At 54.0% G+C, this 25,612-nt stretch overlaps 8 protein-coding genes across 8 annotated transcripts; 4 read left to right on the top strand and 4 right to left on the bottom strand.

Annotated features, from left to right (window-relative positions):
* Positions 1–285: 285 nt before the first annotated feature.
* On the bottom strand, positions 286–3,195 carry rnr-1 (Ribonucleoside-diphosphate reductase large chain; the record flags this gene model as incomplete). Its single annotated transcript, XM_014689489.1, has 4 exons — positions 286–329; positions 393–2,889; positions 2,955–3,112; positions 3,177–3,195. 4 exons carry the CDS (start codon positions 3,193–3,195, stop codon positions 286–288), a joined length of 2,718 nt encoding a protein of 905 aa, XP_014544975.1.
* Positions 3,196–4,256: 1,061 nt separating this feature from the next.
* pi038 (Deoxyribonuclease Tat-D) lies at positions 4,257–5,599 on the top strand (the record flags this gene model as incomplete). Its single annotated transcript, XM_014689488.1, has 3 exons — positions 4,257–4,313; positions 4,395–4,572; positions 4,647–5,599. 3 exons carry the CDS (start codon positions 4,257–4,259, stop codon positions 5,597–5,599), a joined length of 1,188 nt encoding a protein of 395 aa, XP_014544974.1.
* A 135-nt stretch (positions 5,600–5,734) lies between these two features.
* On the bottom strand, positions 5,735–7,258 carry mis15 (Inner kinetochore subunit mis15; the record flags this gene model as incomplete). Its single annotated transcript, XM_014689487.1, has 1 exon — positions 5,735–7,258. The coding sequence occupies one exon, from the start codon at positions 7,256–7,258 to the stop codon at positions 5,735–5,737; it is 1,524 nt and encodes a 507-aa protein (XP_014544973.1).
* A 971-nt stretch (positions 7,259–8,229) lies between these two features.
* On the top strand, positions 8,230–9,765 carry G6M90_00g048570 (uncharacterized protein; the record flags this gene model as incomplete). Its single annotated transcript, XM_014689486.2, has 4 exons — positions 8,230–8,807; positions 8,849–9,169; positions 9,228–9,333; positions 9,385–9,765. The coding sequence occupies 4 exons, from the start codon at positions 8,230–8,232 to the stop codon at positions 9,763–9,765; spliced, it is 1,386 nt and encodes a 461-aa protein (XP_014544972.2).
* Positions 9,766–11,565: 1,800 nt separating this feature from the next.
* On the top strand, positions 11,566–13,607 carry cct3 (T-complex protein 1 subunit gamma; the record flags this gene model as incomplete). Its single annotated transcript, XM_014689485.1, has 6 exons — positions 11,566–11,590; positions 11,715–11,781; positions 11,865–12,073; positions 12,156–12,746; positions 12,819–13,456; positions 13,515–13,607. The coding sequence occupies 6 exons, from the start codon at positions 11,566–11,568 to the stop codon at positions 13,605–13,607; spliced, it is 1,623 nt and encodes a 540-aa protein (XP_014544971.1).
* Positions 13,608–14,044: 437 nt separating this feature from the next.
* Prkrip1 (PRKR-interacting protein 1) lies at positions 14,045–14,650 on the bottom strand (the record flags this gene model as incomplete). The annotated part of the gene is made up of 1 exon (XM_014689484.1): positions 14,045–14,650. The coding sequence occupies one exon, from the start codon at positions 14,648–14,650 to the stop codon at positions 14,045–14,047; it is 606 nt and encodes a 201-aa protein (XP_014544970.1).
* A 1,263-nt stretch (positions 14,651–15,913) lies between these two features.
* On the top strand, positions 15,914–17,477 carry DET1 (Broad-range acid phosphatase DET1; the record flags this gene model as incomplete). Its single annotated transcript, XM_066130442.1, has 3 exons — positions 15,914–15,968; positions 16,054–16,500; positions 16,591–17,477. The coding sequence occupies 3 exons, from the start codon at positions 15,914–15,916 to the stop codon at positions 17,475–17,477; spliced, it is 1,389 nt and encodes a 462-aa protein (XP_065986359.1).
* A 1,051-nt stretch (positions 17,478–18,528) lies between these two features.
* On the bottom strand, positions 18,529–24,848 carry mak1 (Peroxide stress-activated histidine kinase mak1; the record flags this gene model as incomplete). The annotated part of the gene is made up of 2 exons (XM_014689482.1): positions 18,529–18,747; positions 18,807–24,848. The coding sequence occupies 2 exons, from the start codon at positions 24,846–24,848 to the stop codon at positions 18,529–18,531; spliced, it is 6,261 nt and encodes a 2,086-aa protein (XP_014544968.1).
* Between the last annotated feature and the right edge of the window lie 764 nt (positions 24,849–25,612).

The following is a 25,612-nucleotide window of genomic DNA, read 5'->3' as shown; positions in this document are numbered from 1 at the left end:
CTCTCTCTATAAAACAAAAATGCCAATAATAGGACAAAGTAAGGAAATGCAGGCCTTGACAATAACCCCAGGTTTCGTTTATACGCGAAACTTTCCACAGAAACTGTAAAGAGCCACGCCTGCGCTCGATATACTGATTCGCTGAATGCCCTTTTTAAAAAAGAGAAAAAAATAACCAAATCGAAACATTACCCCATATCAACTTATCCGTGCCGTCGTACCCAACTCGTCAGCCAATCGTTACACTTATCCCCTGAGGGATTCCATGTCTCCTTTTATTACAAGTTAACCACTGCACATGACGCAGGCTTCGGGGTTCTCAATGCTACCTATGTCACATCAGTTAGTAAACAGGGCTGTACCTAGACTGCGCAAGGTGAGTAGATACTTACAGGCAAGGACGGCCTCCGAGTAGATATCCCGCTCACGCTCCCCGCTATCGTCGCCATCTTCAGACTGGCCAGAACGCTTGGTCCCGGGCTCGGCAAGCTCCTCATCCTTGATAACTTCTGAGGGCTCAGTGGGCAGGACCTTGGGGCTGTCGCCCTCATCAACGTCAGCCTTGATGGCAGCTGGCTTGCTCGGAGAAGCAATGGGGCGGGAAGCACCAGCAGGTGGTGGAGTGTTGCTAGGAGTAGGAATGCCGTTAGCATTGACAGCATTGATGTCGTCTTCCTTTCTGAGGTGAGCGGCTCGGGGCACAGCAGATACAGAGGTCATGTAGCTGGTGCCAGCAGGCGCGGTTCGCTTCTTGGGAAGTCTGTCCTTGCCAACACTGGCATCAGCAACCTTGAGAGCCTCCTGGTCAACAGTGAACTGGATAGGAGCGGCAGCAGCCTGCGTGCGCAGGTAGTACATGCCAGTCTTGAGACCCAGTTTCCACCCGGCAAAGTGCATGCTGGTGATCTTGCCCATTGAAGGGTCCTTCATGTGGATATTGAGAGACTGGGACTGGTCAATGAAGGCACCACGGTCGGCGGCCATCTGGACAACCTGTCGCTGAGAAATCTCCCAGACGGTCTTGTAGAGAGCCTTGATATCGGCGGGGATGTTAGGGATGTTCTGAATGGAACCGTTCTCAGCAATAATGCGGTTCTTCATAGCATCAGACCAAAGACCCATATCGACGAGATCCTTCAACAGCCAAGGGTTGACAACCTGGAACTCGCCAGCCAGGACACGTCGCTGGTAAATGTTGGAGGTGTAGGGCTCGAAGCACTCATTGTTGCCGAGGATCTGCGATGTGCTAGCAGTGGGCATGGGAGCAAGGAGCAAGGAGTTGCGGATACCGTGCTCTTTAATCTGCTGCTTGAGAGTGTCCCATTCCCACAGGTCAGAAGGCGTGACATTCCACATGTCGAACTGAAGGATACCCTCTGAGGCGGGAGATCCCTTGAAGGTAGAGTAAGGGCCCTGCTCCTTGGCCAGCTCCATGGAGGCGGTCAAGGCAGCGTGGTAGATGGTCTCGAAGATTTGCTTGTTCAGCTCGCGAGCCTCGGGAGACTCAAAAGGCATTCGCAGAGCAAGGAAAGCATCGGCAAGACCCTGAACACCAACACCGATAGGTCGGTGTCGCATGTTGCTGTTGCGGGCCTCCTGGACCGGATAGTAGTTGACATCAATGATCTTGTTGAGGTTACGAACGACAACCTGAGTGACTTCGTGGAGCTTCTTGAAGTCGTAGCGGCCCTCGTCGTAGTCGACAAAAGCAGGCAGAGCTAGAGAGGCAAGGTTGCAGACAGCCACCTCGTCAGGGGCAGAGTATTCAACAATCTCAGTGCAAAGGTTAGAGCTGCGGATGGTACCGAGGTTCTTCTGGTTGCTCTTCTTGTTGCAGGCATCCTTGTAGAGCATGAAGGGATTACCAGTCTCGGTCTGAGCCTCAAGGATGGAGTACCAGAGCTTCTGAGCCCGAATGGTCCTGCGGCCCTTGCCCTCTCGCTCGTACTTTTCGTACAGAGCCTCGAACTCCTCACCATAGCAGTCGGCAAGGCCAGGGCATTCGTTGGGACACATCAGAGTCCAGTCGCCGTTCTTCTCGACACGCTTCATGAAGAGGTCGGGAATCCAGAGGGCAAGGAAAAGGTCACGAGCACGGACTTCCTCCTTGCCGTGGTTTTTTCTGAGGTCGAGGAACTCGAAAACATCAGCGTGCCAAGGCTCCAGGTAGATTGCAAAGGCACCGGGACGCTTGTTGCCACCCTGGTCAACATATCTGGCAGTGTTGTTGAACACACGGAGCATGGGAATGATGCCGTTGGAGGTGCCGTTGGTACCAGCAATGTAAGAGCCAGTGGCACGAATACGGTGGACATTGAGACCGATGCCACCGGCCATCTTGGAAATCATGGCACAAGTCTTGAGAGTGTCGTAGATGCCGTCGATACTGTCATCCTTCATGTCCACAAGGAAGCACGAAGAAAGCTGGGCTTGAGGAGTACCAGCATTGAAGAGTGTAGGTGAGGCATGGGTGAAGAATTTGCTTGACATGAGGTTGTAGGTTTCAATGACGCGCTCAATGTTGTCTCCCCAGATACCGACAGCAACACGCATAATCATATGCTGAGGTCGTTCAACGATCTTACCGTTGAGCTTCAGAAGATATGATCGCTCCAGGGTCTTGAAGCCAAAATACTGGTAGTTGAAGTCCCTGTCGTAGACAATGGCCGAGTCGAGCTCGTCCTTGTGTCTCATGACGCACTCGTACGTGTCCTTGGAAATCATGGGCGAGGCACGCTCATTCTTGGGATTGACGTAGTGGTACAGATCGCTGACAACAGAAGACCATTGCTTCTTGGTCTGCTTGTGCAAATTGGAGACGGCGATACGGGCGGCGAGGATGGCGTAGTCGGGGTGGGTGACGGTCATGTAAGCCGCGGTCTCAGCAGCCTGGTAACAAGCGTTAGAATTTTTGACGTGTAGCTCGATGGTAAATTGACGGGAAGTGGTCTTACAAGATCATCAAGCTGAACTGTGGTTACACCGCCGTAGACACCAGAGATGACCTTCTGGGTGATGGCAACAGGATCAACGTGCTCCGTGTCTAGGCCGTAACACAGCCTTGAGACGCGGGCAGTGATCTTGTCGAATTGGACGCGCTCTTGGCGACCATCTGCAGGGCGTTAGCAAAAGAGGCTCGCTGCGAAGTCGTGGAGCTGAGAACATGATATACGTACCGCGCTTTCTGACAAACATGGTGACGACGTGGCCTCGGGAGGGTTGAGCGGCGATGAGGATCCAAGGGGTATAATAAATTCAAATTCGAGGCAAACGTGTCCTCGATTATTGCAAGTGTCTACCAGGGCACCAGCAGCTGCCACGGTCCACAGGAGCAGAGAAGATGGAGTTAGAACCGGCAAATGATGCCGTCGACTGTCCAAGAGTGGTTTGTGTAGAGGCGAGAAAAGAAAAATGCTCGTACAGGTGGACGTTGAAAGCCTTCTTAAGTGCGGCGCGTGTTTTGCACAGCACGCGTTACGCACCTGCTAGCGCGACAACAAGAAACGGCACTGGTCAACTGTGCTAGGTTAAAGTGGCCAGTGGCCAGTGCATCCATCCGTGGAATCCATTAAACACGGGCCCCACGCACCGTCGTCAGCTCCAGCGTGAGTGATCAGGGCTTCGGTGGCGGTGACAAAGCACTGTTACAATATTGCCAAGTTCAAGGGCGGATTCTTGTGCCTGGTTTGCCTGGATATGTCCCTGGCGGACCCAAGAGTCAATGGACGATTTAATTTCGGCGCATTCTCGAATTCCACTTGCAGTTTCGGACCTGCGGCTCTTCGGCTCGGAGGTTGAAATGCTTTTATGTATCTTGCGTCTGGCCCTCATCCACTTTCGCGGGGCATCGTGTAGGAGCGCGCACCCCTGTCACCCGTCATACTACGTTCAATATCTGGCGCGGAATCACGTGAGACGCACCCCATTATTAATGGATTTTTAAGCCGTTTCGCAGCCATCAAGGCCACTGGGATCACCTGACGAAGCACATGTTGACGACGATGGCCAAGATGGGATTAGCTGCCAGGCACGACTTGGGTGGTTCCAGTGAGAAGTGGCAGATTGTGCGCCTGCAGGCCGTCCTGAAGCTCCAATAAGAGTTGCACGTGTTCATAAGAAAATTGCCCGTGACTCCTTGTGTGACTCAATCAATGAACCAAGGAAAGACACAAGGGGCGTAAACACCCTTCTCAATGATTTTGAGACGACTTCGAAATAACACTTCCCTTCCAAAAAGCATATTACGCCGTGCAACAATGGCTTCTCAGGCGGGGGAGACGCCGAACGGCACCTACAAGCCCAGATATGTTGATGTAGGTCACCACAACGCCATATCGAAGCTGCCAGCCCGTGGCTCTAGATGTATCATATCCTGACCGCCTCTCACCAAGTAGATTGGAATCAACTTGTCCGACCCCATCTTCAGAGGCAGATATCATGGCCACCAAAAACACCCCGATGACCTCACAGGAGTAATCGACCGCGCTCGACAAGTAGGATGTACCAAGCTCATAGTTACGGGATCAGACATCAAGAGCTCCCAAGACTCATTAAACCTGGCAGAAGAATACCGTACGTATTCTTCAGTCCGCGCCCTCTTCCCCGCTGAATCTCATAGACATATCATGCTAACGGCGAGTAACCAGCCGGGACCTGCTACGCAACAGTCGGCATCCACCCATGCAGCAGTGCCATCTTTGGCGCGGCAGACCTCAAAAAGAAGCAGAGCGAGCACACGACTCCGTGTGAAGGCGACCCCTACGCTCCCATGTCAGAAGAGCACCATCCTGACGCCGCAAGATCGGCCCATGCCATCTCACTACTCACCACGGTCGTGGCCCAAGCAAGGTCATCCAGCCAACCGCACATGGTGGCCATGGGCGAATTCGGCCTCGACTATGACCGACTAAACTACTGCAATAGAGTAATCCAGAAGCACTCGTTTGAAGCGCAGCTCCGCGTCGCGGCCTCGCTGCAGCCGCAACTACCCCTGTTCCTACATTCGAGAGCTGCCCACGGTGACTTTGTCGCCATTTTGAAAGGCGTATTTGGCGAGAGGTTAGAAAACCTAGACAAGGGTGGCGTCGTGCACAGCTTTACGGGCACCATGGAGGAGATGGAGGAGTTGATGGACCTGGGACTATACATTGGCATCAACGGGTGCAGTTTCAAGACGGAGGAGAATTGCCGCGTCGTCAAGGCTGTCCGCCTCGACAGGCTCATGATGGAGACGGACGGGCCGTGGTGCGAAGTCCGCCCCAGCCACGAAGGATACAAGTACCTCATAGAGAGGAAGGCCGCCCAGGCACCCGTGGAGAACGGAACGGCAGCGCCCCAAGCTGCCGCTCCCGAGCCGCAGGCAAAACAGCCCAAGAAACAAAAGAATCAGAAGAAGCAGCCCGAGGTACCGGACCGGTTCAAGATTGTGAAGAAGGAGAAGTGGGAAGAAGGCGCAATGATCAAGGGCAGAAACGAACCGTGCACCATTGAGCGCGTTGCCCAGATTATTGCCGCCATCAAGGACGTGAGCGTTGAAGAGGTCTGCGAAGCTGCCTGGAAGAACACCGTCCACGTATTCAGACTCGGGGAAACGACATAGACAAGTGAGGCATACGCACATATATATACATATATATACATTGGCCATAGTCACATTCACATAGAGGGGGTATCAACGATAGAAATATAAAATACACCATATACCCAAGAAAGCAATTCAAACTCCGCCCTTGCATCATAATCCTGAACCCTTGTGGCCCCGTATCAAACCATTCTTCACAACGCCCGTGGTCACGCCATCCTCGCCCGTCATCCATCCTGGCATTCGCTCGCCGTCCACGATCCCAGCTTCAACTAATTGCCGTATTCCTGCAAAGACATGCGGGCCCTGAAAGTTGATCCTCACAATCGGTGTCCACCGCGTCGGATCGATTTCATCCTCCTCCTCTTCACCATCACCCAAGGCCTGCCGTAGCGCGGCATCAATCTTGCTCCTCCGTCTATCCGTCTGCCGATTCCGCCTGTCATCCTCGTCCTCAGAGTCCTGTACAAACAGACCGTCTATCGCGGGATACGGATCCTGCATAATAATTTCAAACCGCTCAATGCCCTTGCCGTCAGACACGATGCCAGAGTTGCCGAAGCGCGCCTCGGCCACCGTCTTGGCTCGCTTCGCCGCGCGCTCATGCTGTGACAGCGGCCTTGAGCGCTTCTGAGCCGTCTCCGCGTTCGACGACGACTCTCTCGATAGTGGCGGTGTGGGGAGGAGCGTGTCCAGCGGCGATTTCTTGTCCTTTTCGTTTGCGTAGATGCTCCATCCGCCTCCTGCGGCATTGCTCCGCCCCGGGCCCCTCTTGTCCAGGAGCGCCTCCAGATTTCTGCTCACGAGACTCGTGGGCTTGAGAGTGTATCGCTCCCGAGGACGCGAAAGCGCCTGCGGAACGCCGTTCGCAATGAGGCTGTGTAGGCTTTTTGATTCTCCGTGGCTAATTGGCCCGGTGGCTTGTGCTCTGGTTATGTACAATGCTGGCGAGCCGTCCGGGAAAGCTAGGTAAATGGTACGGGAAGAATGAAAGCTGGTAGAATTGCCGCTGCCGTTGAGGCCTGAAAGGGCCAAATCTGTATTATACGGCGATTCAATGGCAAATATGCGCAGCAGCAGTAGAGGAAACTTTTTCGGTCGTGAGAAGTGATAGTGAGCCTTGATGTCAGGCAGGACCTGCTCCTGCAGGCTCTGTAGGAACGTCGACGGATGGAATCTCGGCAGGTTGAGACTCTTCTCGTCTGGCTTGAGAATCTCATCATCAGCGTCTTTGGTTGGCAGATTCAAAGGCTGGATCTTGTATGCCGTCCATTTCTGAGACGTAGGGTGCTCGTCGAGGTAGGCAAAGTCGATCATGGCAAGTTGGTAGAGCGTCAGCCCATGGCGCCAATCCCCTTCCAATATGCGACTGACAACATCGCGCCTGGAGCCCCTCTGCTGCTGCAGATCTGTGTAGAGGTCGTGCAGCTCCTCGATGGACTTGCAGGGCGGGTAGAGGTCCGCCGAGTCCTCTGGCGTCTCGTCATCGTCGGCTCTGGGGGCCGATAGATAAGGCGCAGTGTACGCTAGGGATGGGCCGTCGAGCCAATCGAGGGCGAGGAGGATGAGGGCCTCGCGAGACAGTCGGCTGATGGCCTTGATGGCGGCTGTGTTGGTGGATTCGACGCGCAGAGACGATGGGAGGCGGGATTTGGTTGCTATGGAGAGACGGGACATGGCGGCATTGGGGGCTTGGGGGCTCGGGGGCTAGCATGAGCGGGCAACGCGCCGAGTTGGAGAGGGCTATCGATGGCCAAGTCATGAAAGAGGCATTGCACTGTTATATAGTCGGGAATTGTACCGCCGGGAGAGTTGGCGCAAAGTATTGAAGAGGTCGAGGTGCAGCGGTGGCCCCACCAAACAAAGCGGCACGCGATGTCGTTGCAGCGAAACGAACGGCCCGCGGCAGACGACGGGCTTGATTGACCTGGACGCGTCTTTCAATGTTAGCTTTTTTATGCGCCAACCCCGTGGGCCCACGCACACGCACACGCGCAGCCACGGCCACATCTTCCACATCTTCCACTCGTCAAACTCATCAACTCACGTATACCAAAATGGGTCACCTTGTGTAGGGATGGGCTTGAAGGTGCATTCTGATTGTAGCATTTTCGCATGGTTGCTATGGATTTCTCACCACGGCTCAAGGGCGATACTTCTGACGCCTTCACAAGCATGCGTGGCGTACTCGAGGAAAAAGTAACTTGGGAGTTCTTGTTACAGGTCAAGTATACGTACACGAGCACACTGCAGATAGTATATTTTTTTTGGGTCTGGACCCCAAGATTCACTGTCTCTCATCGTATATTGGCCCGGAGCACCGCAGTGAATGCAAAACCTCACAGCTGTCAACGAAGGCAGGCAATTCTCTTCTCTGTGAGGTGGGCCGCTGTTCGGCAACTTGCACCTCGCAACAGGCCAGCTCACTCTTTCGTCACCAGATAGAATGAGCACCAGCTCTTACATATTGCCAGCCTCGTCTGGAATTATTCAATACTCTCATTTCTGACTTCTTTTCTCCAACATCTGCTCATCACGCTGTTTGTGGATGTGTGATTCCATCTTGCAACACCGTCATTACAGCAGATGACGGCTCTTCAAGCATCACACGTTGATTGAGCTTTTTGTTCCTCAGCCAAGGAAGCGCCATGGCTCGCAATCGCTACGCAGTTAGACGCCCAAAGAGCATCCGAAAGAGCACTCGTAGCATTTCCTCTAGCATCAAAAAATGCGACGTAGACGGCCCCGAAATCGAAGGCTCTGGTCGAAGCACGCCTACAATCACAGGAACCGGATGCGAGACTACAACGGATTCAGGCAAAAATCATTCCAAGATCAACGCCGCCAGATCGCACGCTCGCAGGGCTACTCACACACGAGCCGCTCAATCCCGAGGCTCAAGAAGTATCCACGAAATCCTTGCCTTGGGCCTACAACATACGTTCACGAAAGAACGGCAATATCTTGACTACATCAAGAGAGCGGCCAATGTGTCTTGCCAACCGAATCAAGGTGAAAACTTGACTCACGTAGCTGGTTTACAGCGGCTTTGTGGCAGAGTGTTTGGTACTGGCGGCGACACTGACGACTGTGAGCGAACCAACGGTGAGGAGATGGACAACGGCCCCTTGTCAACAGATGAAGCAGAGCAGTCGTTTGGGTGGCTAGATGATGTTGTCAATGCGCGTCTTGCTATGCGGATACCTCATGTGTACGATTTCAAGAGGTGAGCACAGAGACAGCCAAGCAGCTAACTGGCAACGATAGGCAATCATCTTCGAATCGACTCCAAGCTGCACTGCAGCTGGATAACCCCTTTTGGCGAAGCGGCTCTACGAAAGTTGCACTGGAGTCCTTCAGAGCACCGAAAAAACTATGGCATCCAACCTCCCACGTCAGTTATCGACAGTGGCTGCAAAATTCGTCGTCAAAATACGGGTGCAAACGCCTAAGCGCGAGGGCCATCAGCTTCAAGACAAGCAAGTCTCCCTTGCCCGTTGATAATCTGGCTTGTCTGGGCAATGAACTGGATACCATCATGACAATTGACGATGATTGGGGTTCAATTGGAATCTTTGAAACTGACATGTACGTCAAAATCTCCGTGGAGCTTGCCACCAAGAACGATAATTGACTTATCCTTTAGCCCGCACATATCAGGTGTCATCCAATCCTGGACCTGGGTCAAAATCACGAAGCCAGTCTTCGTGGTCGATGACCCCGACAACCCATATGTCGGAGCGCAATCATGGGTAGTATTCGCCATACATAGTCGACAGGTCGAGAAGCTGGGTGAAGTCTAGGTGACTTCACGCCCAGAGCTGACCGATTCGTCTGGCGAGCTGTCCGACTCGCAGCTACTGAGCTTGCGTCTGGTGCTACGATATAGCAAAGGTGGTATCCCCAGCTTTGAGTGCTCGAAAAAGAACGCAGATGTAGTTTACCCCAACTCCGGGCATGAATTTCTTACAATGGGAACGCTCCCACCATATGATTTTTATGATGATGAAGGAACTGGGTGTTTCATCACACCCGAATTTGAAAAGCAGTGCCTACGAGATAACTTGATGTGGAAGGAGGTGCAAGCCGCCATGGCCAGATCGGCTTGTATTGTGGAAATCAAATCTCGGCCCGGGGAGGGATGGAATGATATTGCGCCATCGGCCACATCGTCTTTGAATTGAGGGAATGGTAACTACCGCTGCGAGTCTTGGGGCTCAAGAAAGGTGCGGTTGAGCAGGGGGGTTCTATCAGATGCACCACCCATTCCGGCGTTGGGAATCTGACGACCAAGAGAGCTTCGACGGTGAGGAGTAACCAAACGATGAACTACACATGGGGCTACAAGTCCCGAAAATCAGTCATTTTGTGTGCCGCTGGAGGATTTGATTACGGCCATGCCTAAGGCGGAGCCGTGTATAATCTATTTGCGTCTCGGTGAGGACTCATTAACTCCGGTTGAGTCGGATCTATTCATTGCTTGGCTTATTGGGAACTAAAGGCTTGTTGTTCTACTGTTCCGTTGACGGGGCAAGGGAAATTTACGACAGCTTTGAAGGTACAGGTTTTTGGGTGGAGGATTTCGACTCTTCATGGATAAGGCAGAGGTGCGGGTATGCGCACGATGACGGCAATGTTGAGAATGAGCCGTGACTGGGATCAATCAGTGGTCCAGCAATGGAGTAGGGGAGAGTATTTTGAGACACAGGAATCCCGTATGGGTTACCAACAGGCTGAGAAGGTCCTGCAGCAGCTATCAGGATCTCCGATGAGAGCAGGAGAGGCCAGGGAACGGATTTGGCTAGTGCATAGTGGTGCAGTAAGCTCGAGGCTTACGACGAGCAAAACATCTCAGACAAAATATGCATGGCAAAACCCGGTGCGCATGGTAAGCTGAGCAGGCAACCCGTGGGGGATGGTGACTTTGAAGGCTGCGGATGCTCGGGTTCCGATGTCCGAACACCGGTTGGCCGCAGTACTAAGCAAGTTTACACGGCGTGATTGTGCACCCCAGATATTACGGAGTAACTACGAGAGTGAAGTTCCAGGTTGTTCATCCAAAACAGCAGACATGCCATCATAGCCAAGGCAAATAAGCCCAGGGTCCAAGGCTGCTGGTGTCAAAGGACATCGGTGCTCCGCCAATCTCGGGAAACGTACATACAGAGTAGTGAAGGGTGTGGAACAGTCGTGGCGTCTCAAACTCCGGAAGGAGCACGCTAGAACCGTAAGAAAGAAATCGCTGTTGGGTTGGGGTAAAACATGGGGGGCCGAATAGTCAAGCTGATCACGCGGACATTGATATTAGTACTTGAAGTGGCTCATCCACTTAGTCGCTGACGGGCATGACAATTCGCGTCTCCATTTGCATCCATCCGTGCCCATAATGCCGATTCAAACTGGTGACCTAGTCCATGGCCTTTTCTCGGAAGAACAGTATGAAGGTTTGTTGAGCTCTGCTTGGCTGTGATTGGCTCAAGATGGGAACGTCTCAGCGGAAAAGTGGCCGCCGGAGCGTCTGCATGTCGACTTGTCTGGTACGTTGACTAGGGCAGTCTGGTTGCCCCTGTAGCTTCCGCCGGCTCGAGGAGCGCTGAGCCGGTGCTGTGCGGTACTCCGTACGCAGTCCGGGAACGAGCCTGCACAGAGGTCGGGTCAGCAAGGTGACTAGCCAATCAGCAACGGCCATTCATCGCGCCCAGTGGCTTGTCCACCACCACCTTCCAAAGGCTGCTTTCCGCTCAAGGACGTGCTCCCCGCCAAGTATATCCCTGCCTGGTTGGTGCACAACTAGCATCGTGGGAACATTTTCTGTCTGCGGCGCTTGGCCCCTCCTCATCCGCCATTTGCTTCTGCCTTTTACTTCCACCTACACCCAGGCTCCTCTCCGGCAACTCTCTGCTTTCTCCTTGAGCTGCTCGGTCGTGGTGTAGCTCTCGACTTCTCATCTTTATCCCATCGCTCGAGTGCAAACGTTGCCCATCATGCAAGCTCCAGTGTTGGTTATGAGTGAGTTGGCTGTCCTATTTTTTCTTGGCAACCCTCCCCCCTGGTGCCTCGTGATGCGCCGGCTTTTCGAGTCCCCAAAGCTGCATCATCTCGACATTGCCATGCTGACTTTTGATATCTGCAGACACCAACAGCGGTGAGAGGCAAACGGGAAGAAAAGCTCAACTGTCCAACATTGCCGCTGCGAAGACGTATGTTGCCTAACCACCCTGCCACCACCCTGCCTCGACATCCAAGCACCAGCCGCTAAACAATTTTGTGCGTCTTTTCATAGTGTTGCCGATATCATTCGATCATGTCTTGGCCCCAAGGCCATGCTCAAGATGCTCCTCGACCCTATGGGCGGTATAGTCTTGACCAATGATGGACATGCTATCCTGCGGGAGATTGAGGTGTCGCACCCCGCGGCTAAGAGCATGATTGAGCTCAGCCGAACACAAGACGAGGAAGTTGGCGATGGTACCACGACCGTCATCATTCTAGGTAAGCAGTGGAATCAGCATCATCACCGTTGCAGCCCATGCTTCCACGCCCAACCCACACGTCACATCTAACGCTGCTGCAGCCGGTGAAATCTTGGCCCAAGCTCTCCCTCAACTCGAACGCAACATCCATCCCGTCGTCATCATTTCCGCCTTTAAACGTGCCCTCGAGGATGCAATCAAGATCATTGACGAAATCTCACTACCGATCGACATTGATGACGACAAGGCCATGAACCAGCTCATCTCGTCTTCTATTGGTACAAAATTCGTCTCTCGATGGATGGACCAGATGTGCGAACTTGCCCTTCAGGCCGTGCGAACCGTTACTTGGGAGACTGGCAATGGAAAGACTGAAGTTGACATCAAGCGCTATGCTCGTATCGAAAAGGTCCCCGGCGGCGAGATTGAGGACAGTAGAGTCCTGGACGGTCTGATGCTGAACAAGGACATCACACACCCCAAGATGCGCAGACGCATTGAGAAGCCCCGTATCGTCCTTCTCGACTGTCCTCTGGAGTATAAGAAGGGAGAGTCTCAGACCAACATTGAAATTACCAAGGAGGAGGACTGGAACCGAATCCTGCAGATTGAGGAGGAGCAGGTCAAGGCCATGTGCGAAGCCATCATTGCCGTCAAGCCCGACCTTGTCATTACCGAAAAGGGCGTATCAGGTGTGTTTTTTTTTCGTTCAATGACTTGTCTATCAAGATGTGTTGTTGTATTGCTAACATGACGCACCGTAGACCTCGCCCAGCATTACTTCATGAAGGCCAACATTACCGCCCTTCGACGAGTTCGCAAGACCGACAACAACAGAATAGCCCGAGCCACCGGCGCCACCATTGTGAACAGAGTGGACGACCTCCAGGACTCCGACGTCGGTACGCGATGCGGTCTGTTCGAGATTGAGAAGATTGGCGACGAGTACTTCACTTTCCTTACCAAGTGCCAGGACCCCAAGGCCTGCACCATCCTCCTACGCGGTCCGTCAAAGGACGTCCTCAACGAGATTGAGCGCAATCTGCAGGATGCCATGGGCGTTGCCCGCAACGTCATGTTCCACCCTCGCCTGTCCCCCGGCGGCGGCGCCACCGAGATGGCTGTCTCAGTTAGACTGGCACAGCTCGCCAAGGGCATCGAGGGTGTCCAGCAGTGGCCATACAAGGCTGTTGCGGATGCTCTCGAGGTGATTCCCCGCACTCTGGTCCAGAACGCCGGTAAAAGCCCAGTGCGTGTCTTGACCGACCTACGTGCCAAGCAGGCCGAGGGAAAGAGCTCGTGGGGTGTCAACGGCGACACGGGTACCATTGTGGACATGAAAGAGTACGGCGTATGGGAGCCCGAGGCTATTAAGCTGCAGAGTCTGAAGACGGCTATTGAGGTAAGTCGCCTATAAATTGGAAGCCGAGAGAGGATTCATCACAGCTAACTGTTGGCAGGCCGCATGCTTGTTGCTCAGAGTAGACGATATTTGCAGCGCCAAGAAGGCACAACTGGGTGGCGCTCCTGGTGTTGGTGGAGGTGACGACTAAGCCAGACATTAGAGAGTGAGCGATGAGACAAGGGGATAGACGATTTGATCACCAAACGGAATGGATACAACGGTAGGGAAAGAAAGGGAGTAAAGCATGTATGGTTTGCAACAAGAATACCCCTATACTCTCGCCGCCAGAGGAGCAAGTGTGGGTTCTGGAGGGTTAATTCGCCATAGACTACAAAAATTCAAGGTGTACGGGTAGCTCGAGAGGAGACGACTCCCTCAGCTGGGTAGACGGTTTTCTTTTTGTTACAAACAAACAAAAAAGATTACGAACAAGATGTGTGCAACATGTGATGCAGTATTATACTGCAAGTAAACTGCTTCATACTCTTCATCAATGAATTGATGTGGTTTGCTATGCATTGCGTATATATACACGGGTATCAAAATCAAGGCCATGCCGTATGTACTGTGAACTATCAAATGCGGTCAGTCATCATCATGAATGACAAGGCCAACAGGCGCTGAAGACGCCGCTCCTCCGGCCGTTGTATCTTGTTCACCCCTGTCCTCCTGCACGTCTGGATCCCCTCCGTGCCTACTCGGGCCCTGTGCGGCGTCTTCGGCTCCCTCACCACGGCCAACACCGGTGCCTCCCGTCTTCTTTCCCTTGTTCGCCTTCCGCGCCTTCATCTTCTCCCTCCGCTCCCTGTTCTTCCTGGTTTTCTCCTCATCTCGTTGGAGTCTCTCGGCGCGGCTCTTTTCAAAGTGGTCCTGGTCCTTCTCACGCTTCAGGGTCTCGTCCATCTCCCTCAGACGCTGGTATTCGCGGCGCCTCGAGGCCTTGTACACGTGGAACTCGCCGGATCCAGCGCCCGCCGAGGACCCCTGGACGTTGGTGTAAATCTCGGGGATGTGCGGGGCCCTCTTGACCGCGGCGGACGACGGGAGGGGAATGTTTTGGTCGGGCTTGGCGAAGAGGGCTGTTAGCGAGGCGGCCTGGGAGGACGTGGGCGACAGGACGCGCTTCTTGGTGGCCCGGCGGGAGCGCGGGTCTGCCGATGTTGGGATTGACTCGGGGCCTGGGGCGGACATTTTGGGATGCGTCCGGGGTTGTGAGGGTGTTTGGCGGAGAATATTTGTTTGCGTCGACTTGATTGAGGGGGGGGGGCTTGACTCGGCTCCCTGAGAGGGTGGTAGTTTTCCCAGAGTTGTGGTTTTTGTTGGTGATGGGCGGGACGGGGAGTCGGAGGCGCAAAACGGGGTCAGACGATGCGAGCGCGGGCTCGTATGTCCTTGTTTGAGGCGATGCGGCGCGATGCAGTACGATGTGACGTGATGGCAGACGGCTGTGGTGATGGCTGGTGAGAAGCAGGAGTGTTGAAAACGAGAGTCTCAGAGACGGGAGATGCCCTAGCGCTCCGGGGGGCCGAACAACGGAGTGAAACACGGAGGAACACAAATAAATAAAGATAGGGGAGGCGAGCTGTGCGAAAGGGGCCCGAGTCTATAGGCGGCTCTTGGCAACGGCAAAGTTTAAAGTTGCGGAGGGATGATTTCTGACAAGGCTGAGAAAAGGATTGCGAAAAGGTCTACTCGGGTGGTGTGTGGATGTTTGAGGTTGACCGGACGTCAAGAAGGCGGAGCCCCACATGCTTTTCCCCGAGATGGTGCGCGCAACCACTTTAATACGTTAAGTAGTCGAGGTACAGTCCTGTGGCCCCCAAATCCAGGCCGATATCGAATCATCTTATGCATGAGCGGGACGGGAAGAAGTAAAATAATCTGGCCGCGGCGGCTGCACCACCAACGACAGACAAGACAACACACAAGTCACGCGAGAAGGATTTATTAGGCAGCGGTTGCAAATGGTTTCATACTTACTCGCGCCAGCATGCTGGGGTCCCGGGATGCCCCACGTGCGACAGGCCCTTGGGTTTAAGGTACTTAGAAACAAGTGAAGTATGTAGTCAGTACATGTCAGGCGCCTGTTGCCATCGCTGAGGAGAGGTATCGGGGTACTTGTGTAGGTCCGTCAACTCCAGTCTAGAGTCACCATTTATAATCCACATGCTCCAACATACGATCACCATCATACTCCGTACACATGCCTCTTTGCTTTTCGACAACCTCTACCGAGAGCTTCGAATGGCCTGCTTCTCCAAGAGTGCCCTCATTCATTACATCTAATATACCCGCACCTCGTTATTTGCGACTCGACTTCCTGCAGCCTGTTTTCAAACCGTCCCGCCGGCAATACCAACACCTCAACGTCGTGAAAGATTGTATCCCGGACGTCAACGGCCCAACCCAACTCTTGTCCTCTGCAAACTACACATACCCCCTACCTGCAAAACCATGGCAAAGCCGAGATTAATTATACTCATTCGACATGGCCAGTCGGAAGGAAACAGTACGTCTCTTGGCCAGCCGCATCCAGCCTCTTCTAACCGTCTTGACTTGCCAAATTACTAAATGCTGTCTCTCCTCTTCCTCAGAAAACCGCGAGATCCACCAAACCGTCCCAGACCACCGGGTAAAGCTCACGCCCGAAGGCTGGTCCCAAGCCCACGAGGCCGGCCGCCGCCTGCGCAACCTCCTCCGCCCAGACGACACCCTCCAGGTATTCACATCGCCTTACCGACGCACGCGCGAAACCACAGAGGGCCTCCTCGCCACCTTGACGTCCGACGACCCGGAGCCCTCGCCGTTCCGCCTGTCCAACATCAAGGTCTACGAGGAGCCTAGGCTGCGCGAGCAAGACTTTGGCAACTTCCAGCCATGCAGCGCCGAGATGGAGCGCATGTGGCAGGAGCGCGCAGACTACGGACACTTCTTCTACCGCATCCCCAACGGCGAGAGCGCCGCCGACGCCTACGACCGCGTGAGCGGCTTCAACGAGAGTCTATGGCGCCAATTCGGCGACGACGACTTTGCCAGCGTCTGTATCTTAGGTTATTACCACTCTCGCCTTCTTTTCTGCCTCATCATGAACCAAGTCTAACCTCCTCTGTCCTTGTTTTCTCCGCATCTAGTCACTCACGGCCTCATGTCGCGCGTCTTTCTCATGAAATGGTACCACTTCACAGTCGAATACTTTGAAGACCTCCGCAACGTTGACCACTGCGAGTTCCTCATCATGCGCAAGCAAGAAAACGGCAAATTCCTCCTCGAAACCAAGCTCCGCACGTGGTCTGAACTCCGCCGAGAACGAGCCCTCGCCAACAGCAGCAGCAGCAGCAGTATCAAGGAAAAGGAAAAGGACGACACCTCCAAGCTCGACCGCACACGCACCTTTGTCGTGACCCGGAAATGGGGCGGCTGTCCCAACGGTTGCAACCACACTGACCACTATAAGAGGCGTCACGACCTCGAGGCCCTGCGCCAGAAGGACAACGAGCTCAGCGGTCACGCCGCCGCCGCCTCCGCCGCCGCCAACGGAGGTATGATATCCGCCCGTCGCCACCGGCACAAATCCACCGTGAGCATGGGCGACGGCGACGACGAGTACAGCGACCAGCACGTCCTGGGCGACGCGCCGCTCGAGAAGACACGCAGCCTGGACGAAGTCATGTCTTCGCCAGACGGCACGCCGTCCTACATCACGGCCGAGGACCGTCTGCGCAGCCTCAAGTCCCCCCCTTTACACCTCGGCCGCGACTTTGGCGGCACCTACTCGGGCCACGCATCCCTCGCCGGCTCCGACTCGGACGTGTCGTCCGACCTGGGTCGCCGCTGCCGCCGCCGAAAGACGAGCCACAATGGCGAGGAACAAGCTCCAAGGAGCAACGGCGACACCTCTCATTGCATGGGCGCGCATGCCAATCGGCTGGGAGACGCACCGCCCGCGGCGGGCTCCGATATGGAGGACCTGGATGCCGCTGAGAAGGAGGACAGGAGCATTCGTGGGAGCGTGTACTAGATTTCGCTGTACATCTTTCCTTTTTCTTCTTTTTCATTCTCTTTTCTGGGCATAGCATTGCTGGCGTTGGGCGGGAAAACAGAGCGTATACACATTGGGCTTCATAGATTGAATACATGGCGTGACCGACTGATTGATGAGTAGAATGGAACTAGTTCTCAAGACAGACTCCCCAAGTGAGAAATGATTAGAAAAAGTTGACCCCAGATACGATCGAGTGCCACAACTCCAACAGAACACCGCCTCCGAGACCCGAATGAACCATCCAAAGCCTATGTACGGAGTATGTGCCCGGCAAACCAAGGCTCCATGTGTCCAGACAAACTGTTAGCTTGGCAAATCGACCATGTTCACCTCGACACCAACAATCTAATCCCACAAGAAATCAATTCTTTCTGCGCCGTCTACCCGACGACGTCTTTCTACACAATTCCAATACATGACAAGAATTTACCTTGCGCCTTCCATACCCTTTTGCAGAGGCCGCAGAGGCCATGCGCACGTTGTAATAACACATGGAATGAAAAAGAACCCGAATCAACCCAGACCCAGTAAACACAAATATCCGTCAACGAGCAAGTCCACCAAACACTTGCATCCTTCATTAACAGGTACGCACGTCTTTTTCCTCTCAACAAACACCCACGTGGGAGGGGTATTAAACACTCCCCCTTGTATAAGCCAGACCGATCCCATACAGTGATGCGTCATGCTAGAAAATGGACAAAAACATCGTAAAGCGTGCTTGCTTTTGCACCACGTGAAACCAGACTTTCGTGTATCAGCAGGTGATCGCGGCCGCTATCGCTCGCTTTGAATTGTCTCCTAATAGGAGGCATAGAAATAAAAGGAAAAAACGGGAAAAAAAAAAGGCCCCGGCGTGTTTCATGCTGTCTTATATGCCAGCGACACCGGGAAGATTATCCCCTCGCTGCTCTTAAGACGGAAGGAAGAATACAGTGTTGAAGAAAAAGGGAAAAAAGAATATGTGAGGTAAAGTAGAATGAACAAGGGGCAACTCGCTGCTGACTCATGGGCTGCTCCTTCCGTCTCAAAAGAACTTGGCCATGGCCCTGCTTAAATCGATAAAGTCGACGGGTTTTGTCACGTAGTCGCTGAAACCCGCCGCAACACATTTTTCTTGCACATCAGACATGACATTAGCTGACAGTGCAATAATTGGCAGCTTGGGCAAACTCGACAGCTTCTCCCATTCTCGTATTTCACGGCATGCCTGGTAGCCGTCTTTTCGTGGCATATGGAGGTCACACTTGCATAATACGTTAGCTTTCGGCTCGTAACATTTTGTTTCGCCCTGCAGTAACTTACCAGAATCAGGGAGTAGTAGCTATGAGGCTTGGAAAAGACAATTTCCGTGCACTCGACGCCGTCAACAGCAACCTCGACCTCGACTCCAATCTTCTTCAAATACTTGTTCAACACCTTCTGATTCACAGGATTGTCCTCCACAAGCAGCACTCTGTACCCCTTGTTGCCCATGCGCTTCTCAATCTCTTGGTAACTGGCCTTTTGGTTCTCAACCATCTGTTGCGCCGTAGATCGGTTTCTGTCCGTGCTGAGATCTCGTACTTTTTCCGGGTCGAAAATGACTGCGAATCGCGACGGCTTGACAGGCTTGTATATAAAGGTAACGAGATTCTCTGACAGGAAACGCTCGTGCTTCGTATCGGCAGCTAGCTTCTGAACGGCTTGTCGTTGTACAGAGTCACAGAGAATCACAATGGTGGTTCCCTCGATTTTCTGCGACTTGGTAATTCGATCCATGACATCAATGATGGCCTCGGCAGACGCCAAGTTGAGAACGATGTGAGTAAATCGCATGGCATCTTCGCCGCCAAGGAAAGGCTCCGCGTCTTCGATGGAAGCAATGGCCGTGATCCGATGAGGAACGTCCTTGGGTAGTGTCATTTCAATGTGTTGCGTCGTTGCTTCGCGGCTGTGGTGCTGCGCACAGATGATCAAGATTGAGTACAGTGGTGGGCGCAAGTCACTCTTTGGAGGAGGGCTGCCAACCTCTGACGTTGACGGTCTCGGCGGCGACCCTCTGTCCACGGCCATTTCCAATTTCATTTGGGACAAGTCCTGTCCACTGGCCTTGGCTGCCTCACTAAACCGAGCCAGACCGGAATGGCCAGAAGCAGTCGAGGGGGGGCCTGTGAGATATCTCGGAGGGCGACTCGGAGGTTCCAGGCTACCACTTGCACAGGCGGATACGGGGGATGCAGAGTGTATTCCCTTAGGATTTGCCCCTTCTTCTTCTCCTTCCCTTGGGCTACTACTACTGCCTCGCAACTCTTCAACCGCGGAAAGTCCTGTAGTTTGATGGTTAACATTTTCGGACGACCCTTGTCTTGATCCAGTGGAGGCGGTTGATCCAGGACTAATTGGGATGTTGGGATGATCTTCGGGCGATGGCAAGGTAAATCGAGCAGTGAATGTAAACGTTGACCCTTTGCCAGGAATAGCCGTGCCTTCCATCTTGCCACCATGAAGCTCAACAAGTTGTCGAGAAATCACCAGTCCCAGGCCGCTTCCGCCATGTTGCCGGGTGCTGCTTCCGTCTATCTGGCTAAATGGCTTAAAGATCAGTTCTGCCTCCTCCTTTGTGAAGCCCCTGCCTGTATCGGTAATGGCAAATTGAAGCATAATTTCATTCTCGTTGCAAACTGCCGGGTCCTCTTCGGTATACACTCTGCACCGGCTAAACACTTCGCCCTCGGCCGTAAATTTGATTGCATTTCCAATAACATTGAGCAGGACTTGGCGAATTCGAACCTTGTCGCCCTTTACCCACGCAGGCACATCTGCTTCGACAAGGTAGTTCAGCTCGAGGCGCTTGGCAATGGCCATGGTTGATACGAGTTCATTCACGTCCTCAATCAGAGACCGCGTGTGGAACCACTCGTACTTTAGCTTCATCATGCCGGCGTCTACCTTTGACAGGTCTAAAATGTCATTAATAATCATGATCAGGCTGTTGGCGCTGGTCTGAATTGTATTGGTGTAGTCTCTTTGCTCCTCATTGAGCGTTGTGTCCTGCAAAAAGCTCACCATGCCCGAGATACCAATGAGAGGTGTTCGAATCTCGTGAGACATGTTGCTCAGAAACCGACCTTTGGATTCCATGGCTTCCTTGAGCTTGGCCTCCAGAAGCTTGTGATCATTAATGTCGGTAGCAGAGCCAAAATAAGAACTGGCTCCCCGTCCGAAATCAAACGTGTCGATTTCGACGCAACGAATGAGGTGCCATCGGTACTCGCCAGTCTTAGACCGCAGTCGGACCTCGGTAGTGTATGACAGCCTGCCGCTTGTATCCGTCGTCACCTTGATTATGCCCTTTCGTGCGAGTTCTGTGAGCTCGGCGGATGGGAGGGAGTAGATGGACTCGGAACCGGAGCTGCTGGCTCTGGACAGCGCAGGCTGCACGTTTCGCATTCCTGACTTGCCAACAGCTGGCTGCTGCTGCACATTGCGCGCCGTTGGCGTAGTCTGGGTTCCCGACGACGATGCTCCACCGTGACCCTTTTCTTCCGGAGGTGATTGTGCGTCATTCAAAGGCTGACCTCCGTGTTCAATTGGAATCCGACATCTCGCTAGATCATCAGGGTGTACGTGGTCCATGAACCCAAGACCGAGCGAATCCTCAAAGCTCTGCCCGGTGTAGGACAGCCACTGGTCATTGGCAAACGTAATGGCGTCATCCTCGGTGGCCGTAAAGATGATTTGTGGGATAAGGTTTGCGAGCAGTCGGTGTTTGGCCTCGGAAGCCTCGATTTCTTCTTGTCGAGCAGCCTTTAGCTCGGCAATATGCTGGTCATGAATGTCCATATACGAGCCCAGGAATTGCATGATGACTCCTCTCTTGTCCTTTGACGCCACAGCGCGGGCATAGAACCAGCGGTATGCACCATCAAATCTCTTTATACGAACGGATCTTGAAAACTGTTCGCCTGTCCGAAGCGAGTGGCCCCAGGCTTTGAGATAGCCCGCTCGGTCATCGGGATGAATGCTCCCCCATGGATCAGCCGACAGGTCTGCTACCGTCTGCCCACGATACGATAAGAAGCGACTATTCACCCACACAGTCTCGCCTGTTTGGGGCAATGACACAAAGACATGGGCAGGCAGCGAGTCTAGTATGAGACCCTTTAACCTATCGGATGGAGGTGGCATGTCTCCAGCCATGGACGTCAACGAGCCGCTACGCGGTGGTACGGCTGGGGTGGGAGGCAGTCTAGCCGACAAACTAGAGCTCGGAGGCAGCGATTGGAAGGTTGAAGAAAAGTCGGCGCCATAGCTATGCAACACACTGTGACCATAGTGAGATGCGTCGTTGTTGTTGGTATTGAGGTCTGCCTTGCCTCCGTCCTCGGTCTTGTCACTCACCAGCTCAGAAGCGCCGCCACCACTGCTACTCGGGGCACCGGCGTCCTCCTCATCCTCTTCCTCCTCCTTTTGGGGTTTCGTCATGGAATCTTCAGATTCGAAATAGCCTCTTTCAACCACTTGCTGCTGGGGGCTAGAAGCCGCCTCATTCCCAAATCGAACCCCAGCCAGAGACGAATGCCTTTTCTCGCTGGGGGAGCTATCTTTGGAGACAGTTCGCGGCCGTTGAGTCGCCGAAGTCGACGCCTCCTTTACTACTAGTCTTTGCTTGGTTGCGAAATAGCTCTCTAGGGCTTGTGAACCTGACGGACTACCAAGAGGTTGGCGCCGGTCAACAAGATGATTCAGCGAGCCGTGTTCCCAGCCAGGTGTAACCAATGGTGAGGCAGTTGTACTTTTCGAGATGGCCGAATAGTCGCTGGGACTGGTAATGCTTCCTCCAAGAGAGTTCTGATGAACAAGAGCCTGCGCCGATGCCAGAAACGCGCCGCCGTCGACATGGCTTCCGAACGGGGCAACCGCCCCGAAGCCGGTTGTCGAAGGCCGTCGTCGTCGAAGGCCGGCTAATTCGGTTTCAAGGTTGCTGTAATGACGACAAAGCGAGAAAGAAGTGGCCATGTGCGGCGCCAGGTTTTCTAAAGAGTGCCTCAGATTGGAAGGATAAGGTATAATCGGGCTAAGGATGGAGAGGACAGCGATGGGGGACGATCGGTTTCGTTTTACTTGTTCGGGAGAGACTTGGTCGGCCTCAGCGCTTACATGCCGCTCATCCCTGCTTCGTAAATGTGACTTTTGTTCAAGCGCCGCCGTATCAAGCTTGAATGACCGCGTTGGCTTGGAGAGAAGGACGTGGGTCAGGGGTATGTGAAGGACAGTCCAAGAATTATCGACGCCAATCGCTTCCGGCGGACGCATTCCTGTGTAGCTCGTGGGGGGTGAGCCGGGGTTAAAAGAGTCTTCGTCGACCATGGCATCTGTGAAGAAGGGGTTCTCCTTCGGGTCGGCTCGAACGGCAGGAGACGGAGCTGGTGATTGGGACCACGGGGACGGCGGCGCTTGTTCGTACTCCTCATACTTTGGGGTTGGTGGCCGGGGATCCTCGTCGTCCAATGACGATGATATAGTGGTCGTTTTGAGCTTGTCGCCAACATGATTATTACCCATACCCTTGGACTGTGTTGTTCCTGCGAAAATCGTCGACAATTTTGACACGGACTCGGTTCGCGGTCTTTTGATTCTCTTGGAATCTGCACTGCTTCCCTTGGAAGCTGACTTCTGTTCAACGGTCTGCTTAGGGTCGGGCTTTGTTCTGGGAAGGTATGGATATGTTCGGGTTAGAGCCACGGGTCGACCACGCTCGAGCACTCGCATAACACCGGTATGGTCAATTAGGGGATCAGCTTCATAATCCAGGGCTTGCAGAACAGGCAGGACCTGTCCCTGGCCTTCGTAGCGGGCCATGAACGGGGCCTCCCAGCTGGGGATTGCCTGTTGAGTCTCGGCCGTGGCGTCATGCTCATCCAGAGCGTCCTTATTCAACTTGGTGTAGTCATCATGAAGCTCTGCCGCGACCCGCGGTGAAGGATACTGCGTCTTACTTCTCGATAAATTAGTCGGTCTTTTCGGCGGCGGCATTATTGAGTTTTGGTCCAACGACTTGTGTTTGTTTTCCTCAAAGGCGGTATATGAGTGGCGGGTCCGCAACCCTGGCCGGGGGGCTGCAGTAGAGGGCGAGTCTGCGGTTCTATCGTCAAACGCCGCTGCCCCATCGGAAGCACTACTCGCCTTTGCCAGGTAGCCGAGGCTCAGCTCGTCTTCTTGATGCTCATTGTATGTGGCTTTTTGACCCCAAGGAACATTTTCAATGTCAGTCGTGTCGGCAGGAATGGCCAGCGTCACTCGCTCTGCTTTGTAGATGTCCCTCATGATTTGTACCACTGTATTCCACCACGCATCTAACCCAGGCTCAGCAGACAGCATCAGAGACAAGTCGTAGAGGTTCGGAGAGGGGAAATCGAAACCATGAGGATTCTCGGAGGCAGCTCCTGGCGGCTCAAACGCGACATTCGATGCTGGCGTGGATGACTCTGATGAAACCTTGTCCAGCAAACCGCGGTATTCCAAGGGCGACTGGAATTGTTGCCGTGATAACGGACTCGCCGTCGGTTGGTAGGGAACCCATTTGGACGACGTTTGATGGGAAGGAAATCTGGCCATTCGGGGAAAGGGGTACGAAGGTGTTTGTGCGACTGCTGCCGGGGTCATGGTGCCGCGGACGGTGTTGCCAGACTCGGTCGAGGTGGTGGTGAGCGCCGCCGTGAGCATTGGCGGAGAAGACATGCCTGCTGCTTCTTCTAGGATGGGAGAAACTCGGGTCTTTTCCGACTGCGTCATGAGCAGACCTTTAAGTGAGAGTTCGCGGATCTCCTGGTCCCGAGCCAACCTGGCGCGATATTCATTGAGCTGTTGCTGCGAAGTAGCCAGGACTGCTGCTGGAGGATGGTTGCCCAAATCCGTGCCTGCAGGCGAGCAGTTGCCTTCTGCTGCCGTGTGAGGAGCGATAGCTTCGTCGCCATGGAATCGTCGTTCCTTTGAGCTCTGCCACTCTCGCAGGCCCCTGCCCGACAGTTCGGACGCTGAAGAGAAGGGGTAGCTGGAGCGGCGTTGAGCCATTCTAGTACGTGCATGCCCAGTGGAAATGTGTGCGGCGTCTTCTGCTTCTGCTTCTTCTACTAATACAAACTTGCCCACAATCACTCCATCTCTGGTGATACCACTCCCAGCAGCTAGCTTGCGAGTCGTGGGCGATGTATGCGACGGAGACGGAGGAGAAGCTGGGTTGACGGCGGCCACAGTGGAAGCCTCTGCGGTGGCACGCGTCGAGTCGGGCGTCGTCGAGTCGACACAGGTCGAGGGCGAGATGTAGTAGTTAATGTCCAGGGGAGGAGAGTCAAGGCTGTGCATGCCTCATATAAGAAGGCTCGTGATTGGTAGTTATGAGGTCAGTTCGGTGGGCGGCAGTGTGCATGAGGTCAGAGGCGGGTATATGTAAGTAGGCCGTTTTGTATGCACAAACGTCAATAAGGCTCGCAACGGCGGGATTTGCAGCTGCTTCTGCTGTCAGCACAGTCAACCGGTCCAGCTGTCTTGCACAACCGACGACAAGAGGCACCCACGGGCAATTCTCGTGATGTTCTCCGGTGCCAAGTGCGGACAACTCTGGTCAGTACATCCGTCACCGCCCAAGGCCTTGGAGGTCGCCGGTAGGCCAGGAGTTGCTAAAGAGAACAAACGGTGAAGAAGGCCGTCAGGAAAGACAGGCAATGCAAGCAGCGGGAGCGGGTTAGCGCAACAGGCGAGACGTCAGACGACCGAGGACAGACGTCACGTCACCAGGCCGTAGAAGGCTGGACGAGTAACAATGAAGGGGGAGGGAGGGCGGCAGAGAGCAGTCTGGCACCGTGCCCGTGCCCGTCAACACTGGGGTCGAGGGGGCTTCGAGGACTGCCTAGGGCCTTGGTGCTTTGGTGCTTAGAGTCAATGACCGAGGAACTGCACTTGGACTTGATTGAGCAGAAGCCACGAGCTCGAGAGCAGCAAAAGCGCGAGGTTGTGCAACTTTGCAAGTGACTCGGTTGACGCAAAAATGGACACAAGGATGGCCACAACGTCAGGCTGCGTCCTCGGAAGCCCTCAAGCGCTGCAAGTGGGCCAGCGGACAGGCGGGC

This window comes from Metarhizium brunneum, chromosome 2 (assembly GCF_013426205.1).
Source record: "Metarhizium brunneum chromosome 2, complete sequence".
Lineage (NCBI taxonomy): Eukaryota > Fungi > Ascomycota > Sordariomycetes > Hypocreales > Clavicipitaceae > Metarhizium > Metarhizium brunneum.
The sequence above is the reverse complement of the archived record's forward strand: the minus strand, read 5'-3'. Positions and strand labels throughout refer to the sequence as shown.